The sequence below is a fragment of the Mus pahari genome, chromosome 4, assembly GCF_900095145.1.
Source record: "Mus pahari chromosome 4, PAHARI_EIJ_v1.1, whole genome shotgun sequence".
Lineage (NCBI taxonomy): Eukaryota > Metazoa > Chordata > Mammalia > Rodentia > Muridae > Mus > Mus pahari.
Genome location: NC_034593.1, coordinates 87,532,138 through 87,538,133, shown reverse-complemented (window position 1 = coordinate 87,538,133; position 5,996 = coordinate 87,532,138). Strand labels below are relative to the sequence as shown.

Sequence of the window (5,996 nt, the reverse complement as noted above, 5' to 3'; positions counted from 1 at the left end):
AGATGTTTTCAAAAAAGGAGAATAATAAGAGAGAGATAGCATTGAGATGGGGAAACAAGCTGATAGCAATGCAAGCATTAAGGGCTTAGTGTTGGCTGTGACTGTGTTTCCATTTATTCTCACCCCTTATCAGTCATGCGGGTTTATGGGAAATCCTGGGGTTCAAAGTTGGCTTGGCCTATTTTACTAATCATGTGAAGGCTAGCCCAGCAGGTGACCACTATCCAGATTCCTTTATGACTCTTTACTGGATATGGCCCTGGTCAGAGCCATGTTTGACAGTGTCTTCTGTACATATTTACTCTCAGTCCTTTGTTCTCTGTTTGTAGTAATGACTCCATTTGAAATGACCAATCACACGCGTGTCACAGAATTCATCTTCCTGGGATTTTCCAACCACCCCAACCTACAGGCTGTCTTCCTCCTGGTCTTCCTGGCCATTTACCTGACAACGCTCCTGGGGAACACACTCATGATGGTGGCCACCAGGGTCAGCCCTGCTCTCCACACTCCAATGTACTATTTCCTCAGCAACTTGAGCTTCCTGGACATCTGCTACACATCCACCACCATTCCGGTCACGCTAGTAAACTTCTTCAGGGAGAAGAAAACCATCTCCTATGAGGGCTGCCTCTCTCAGATCTTCTTCTTTGTGACATGTGCTGGCACAGAAGGTGTTCTTTTGGCTGCCATGGCTTATGACCGGTATGTGGCCATTTGTCACCCTCTTCGGTATCCAGTTCTCATGAGCACAAGGGTCTGTGTCTGCTTGGTGATTGGATCCTGGCTCTGTGGCTTGGTGAATTCTGTGACTCACACAGCACTGACAAGCACACTCATTCTGTGTGGTCCCAACCAGATTAGTCACTTTCTCTGTGACATCCCATTGCTCCTGAAGCTCTCCTGCTCAGACACCTCTGTCAATGAATCTGTCCTCCACATGGCCAGTGCCACCATTGGCCTGAGCCCCTGCCTGTTTACTGCAGGCTCCTATATACTCATCATCTCTGCCATCCTGAAGATTCCCTCTGCTCAGGGCAGGAGAAAGGCCTTCTCCACCTGTGCCTCCCACCTCACTGTGGTGGTAGTTTTCTTTGGAACAGCCAATTTCAACTATGACAGACCTAGGGAAGGTCATTCCCTGGACATGGACATATTGGTGTCTGTGCTCTTCTGTATTGTGACTCCCTTGTTGAACCCCATCATCTATAGTCTGAAAAACAATGAAGTTAAGGGTGCCCTTAGGAAGCTTATTAAAAAAACATGGATTCCCTAATGTGATCAACAAGTAGATTGTCTCTTCTTTCTTTTTTCCTTTTTGTCTGGTACATTAAAACATTTTTTCTAGTTCTTTGGGAATTTTGCAGTGTGTGTTGATCTTATCCAACCCTTTTCCCAACTCCTCACACATCCACCCTTTGTCCTACCTACTCGATTTTGTGTTCTCTTTTTTTATTATTATTATTTTCAAACACCAATCAAGTTCAATTTGTGCTGTTTATATATTTTCGGCTTTGTGGCCCTTCCTTAGGGTGCGGTTGTTTTACCAAGGACAACAGTCTTAAAGACACCTGGCTTTCCTTTTCCTGAAAAAATTATCAGTTGCCAATAGCTCTTTGGCTGGGGTAGGACTTTATGGCCATCCTCTTGCTAGAATTTGGGCTGGATTGATTTTGTACTGATCTTGTGCATGCTGTCACCACTGTGAGTTCACATATGTAGCTTCCCAGCTATGTCTGGAAGACAGTTTCCTTGAAGTCATCCACCACCTCTGACTCTTATGCTTTGCCTACTTTCTCTTCTACAATGTTCCCTGAGCTTTGTGAGGAAGAGATGTATGACACATGCCCCATTTGTGTTCAGCATTCCAAAATCTTTAATTCTCTGTACCTTGGGTCTCTATATTAATCATCATCTACTAAAAATAGAAGTTCTTCTAATGAGAGTGGAGAGATGGATTAATCTATGGCTATAATGGTAACTCACTAGGAATTAGTTCAATACTGTACCCATGCAGCAGACTAATTGTAGTAGGTTCTCCTCTAGAACCTATGAGCTACCTAACCATAGGCTCATGGCCCAGTAGTGATGCTAGGAATAGGTTTTAACTTGTATAGCAAGATTTCAATCCACTCAGAATGAGATTGGTTGTTCCAGTAACATTTATGCCACTATTGTACCTATGTCTGTCAAGCTAGTTGTATTTATGGCTCTCAGAGTTCACAGCTAGATAATACTGCTGATTACTTTTCACCTCCAATAGTGTGCACAGTGTCTTCTAGCATTACTAAAGTCATCCAGCAGGAATGAAGCTTTCAGGTCAATACCAGCTTGATATCTCTACATTATGACTCAAGTATGTGGAGTCTTCTAGGGAGGTTTGAAGGGTAACCAACAGCATTGGCAATCGCCTGTAATTTTGGAGGTTTATGGGACATCACTGGACCACTGTTGCCAAGAGGTAACCTATTCCTAGCACTGAGCTTTTGTTAGCCTTCTATTGGAATGTTTTAATTATACAAATTAATGTGCCTTCATTATGATATTTTATGTATGCATGTAACATACTTTGTTATATATACTCCCTCTATGATATTGTCTTCCTTTTTTCATTTTTTTCTTGAGTTAGGGTTTAATGTACCTCCAACTGACTATGTAGCCAAGGATGAGCTTGGACTTCTGATGGTCCTACCTCTACTTCTAGAGTGCTGATGTAACAGGCTTATATCATCATGTCCAGTTTACGAAGATATGGGATTGAGCCCAGGCCTTTGTGCATGGTAGCCAGTTACTCTACCAGCTGAGCTAGACCCCTAGCCCTCTATAACCCTTTTCATCTCCCTTCTCCCTCTCATTTCTGTCTCCAAATATAAAAGAAAAAAATGTGAATGTTCTTTTTATAAGTCTGGCTTATTTCTCTTAATATAATGGTCACATGTTCAATTTATTTGTCTGAAAACAACAGAATTTCATTCTTCTTTATTGCTGACTAAAACTCCACTGTGTATATACATCATGTTTTCTTTATCCACTCATCTCTTGGGCACCTAGGCTAATTCCACAACTTGGCTGTTTAAGTAGTGCTGTAATAAACATTAGTATAAGTAAACCAACTTTAATTGTGGAAATTTAGTCAGAAGTTGTACAACTGGAATGTGTGGAAGTTTTATTTTTAAGTCTTCAACCTGATTTCCATAGTTGAGGGACTGATTAATGTTCCCAGCAATGTTATATGTTATATAGGTTATGTCTGCATTCCTGTCAGTATTTTATCTTATTCCTTGTTTATATTCTTGGTTCTATATCATCCTGACTGGCTATGATCTACTTTTAGACCTCAATATGTGGGTACCTGTTGCAGTAGATCTCCTCCCAAATATGCCCCAGCAATGAAAACACGACTCAGTTAATATGAAGACATGCTGTGCGCCTATATTGGGCAGATCTACCACTACACTACCGTCTTCCACATTTATGAGACCCCTTAGAACTTGCGGTTTCTCCAGGCCATGTGCTTCTGCTCTTCTTTTCTTCTTCTTCCTCCTCCTCTGTGTCCTCTCCCTCTTCCATTTTCTCCTTCTTCTCTCCCCCACTTTCTGCTCCACCTTCCCTTTTATCTGCCCAATCATCAGCTTTCCTTTATTTTACAAATTAAGGTGGGAATCAGGTTTATAGGAAATCACCTGAGTGCTGACTCATTCCTTGTTCACAACTCCTCACAGGAGAACAGATTTAACATCAAATAAAATTAGCCCCAGGGCTATCCACAGGTACCCAACAGTCTCTTTATGACACTTCTGTAGAAAAGCAAATAGCCATAGCTGCTTATTTCTGGATGGTCTGTTCTGTTCTGTGAGTGTGTTTGTGACAGTACCCACTGGTTTAGTAGTTGGAATAAGAATGGCCCCCATAGACTCAGAGATTAGAAGTTTAGTCACCAGGGATTGGCATTACTTAAAAGGATTAGTGATGTGGCCTTGTTGGTGGAAGTGTGTCACTGGAGGTGTGATTTGAGGTTTCAAAAGCCCAAACCAGGCCTAGTGGCTCTCTCTTCCTGCTGCCTGCTAATCTGGATATAGAACTCTTAGCTTCCTCCCCAGCAGCATGTCTGCCTGCATGCTGCTCTGCTTCCCACCATGATGATAACTGACGAAGCCTCTGAAACTGTAAGCAAGCCCCAATTAAATGCTTTCTTTTGTAAAAGTTACTTTGGCCATAATGTTGTTTTACAGCAATGGAACACTGACTAAGACAGAAATCGGTACCAGGGACTGGGGTTTGAAAGGTTTAACCATGCTTTTGTTTGAAGGGATGTGAAAGACTTTGGGACTTTGAACTAGGGAAACAGTTGGATGCTCTAAGTGGGACTTAATGGGCCCATCCTAGTAGGAGCATGGAAGACAGGGGTGCTGAGGATGACATAGAATGTTGGGGCCTTGCTCAAGAGGTTTCAGAGAAGAATATTAGTAAGTAACTAAGAGGTATTTTTTGTGATATTTTAGTGAAGAGTGTCTCTGCTCTTTGCCCTTGTCCAAAAAATTCTACTTGAGGTACAATAGAAGAGTTTTAGATTAATGGTTTTGGCAGAGGAAATTTCAAGACAGCCTAGTATTATTGACTGTGTCATGTGGTTATTAGTGGCCATTCTTAGGCAGATCTATAATAAAAAAGAGCAAGCTGAGCAAGAAAAAAAATTTAAATGTATGGTTCAAGGAAAAAAGGAACACCAGGAAATGTAATGGAGTCAAATCTAGTGCTCAAGGAGATAAAAGGCTTAAAGAAACGCCTGGAGTTAAATGGAGTAAAGGGAGTGGTGACTTCCGGGAAAGACCCCATCCAGCTGAGCTTCTGATTTATGAAAATGAATTAAAGAAGAGCTTAAGCAGGAAGGAGACCATTGAAAACAGAAAGATATGATTGAACCAGGGGGTTGATTCCAGCCCCAGCAAACAGAAGAACTTGGCGGCTTCAACATGGCTTTAGAGTCAAGGATACAAGAAAGGGGTTGTAGAATCTTCTGTGGCTAAGAAAAGCCACTGAGGCCAGATGTGTGTCAGGGATGTCTCTGCATGGAGTCCCGGAGAGGCCATTTCATGACGCTATGGAGAAGCCTGAATGTATGGGCAACCTCAAGAGGCTGGGGGTGTTAGAGTCTTGGGATACCAGCCAACAGGGTGTAGAAACAACCCAAGAGAGAGAAGTATGTTTTAGTCAATAAAGCTGGAAGGGACTGGAGGTTGGAAGAGCACTTTGACATCAGACATGAAGATATAGATTTTGGAATTTGTCCTGTTAATTTCCAGTCTTACTTTGGTCTAGCATTTCCTCACTATGCTCCCTTTCCTTCCTTTTGCAATGATGTATATTATGTACGAGTGTATATTGGAAGTAAGTGATCTGATTTGATTTTACGGGGGTTAAAGTTGAGAGAGTGCCATGAGTTTCAGAAGAATCTGTGAACTTTGGACTTTTAAGTGCCATTAAGACTGTGATAGACTATGGGAATTTTTGAGGTTGGACTAAATGTATAATGATTTGGCTACAAGCCTATGGGTGCTAAGGAATGGAATGTGGTAGTTTGAATGAGAATGGCCCCCATAGGCTCAGAGATTTGAAGCTTAGTCACTAGAGAGTGGCACTACTTGAAAGAATTAGGAGGTATTCCCTTGTTAGAGGAAGTGTATTATTGGAGATGGCTTTGAGGTTTTCACAAAACCTCAAGCCAGGGCCAGTGGCTCTTTCTTCCTGCTGATCTGGATATAACTCTCAGCCTCCTCTCCAGGACCATGTTTGTCTGCATGCCAACATGCTTCTTTTCCTGATGATAATGGACAAAACCTCCCAGACTATAAGCCAGTTCCCAATTAAATGCTTTCTTTTATAAGCATTGTGGCCTTGGTGTCTCTCACGGCACAAGAACACTGACTAAGACATTAGCATTGTAGTGTAACTTGAATTTATATATTATGACATCTCCATCATCGCTCTTTTGACTC

The 5,996-nt window shown here is 41.9% G+C and overlaps 1 protein-coding gene across 1 annotated transcript; it reads left to right on the top strand.

Annotated features, from left to right (window-relative positions):
* The first annotated feature begins 331 nt into the window (after positions 1–331).
* On the top strand, positions 332–1,276 carry LOC110320850 (olfactory receptor 5V1-like). Its single transcript, XM_021196956.1, has one exon. It carries the CDS (start codon positions 332–334, stop codon positions 1,274–1,276), a length of 945 nt encoding a protein of 314 aa, XP_021052615.1.
* The last annotated feature ends 4,720 nt before the right edge of the window (positions 1,277–5,996 follow it).

Coding starts and splice junctions, on each gene's coding strand:
- LOC110320850 (XM_021196956.1), top strand. CDS start 332: ATGACTCCATTTGAAATGACCAATCACACGCGTGTCACAGAATTCATC.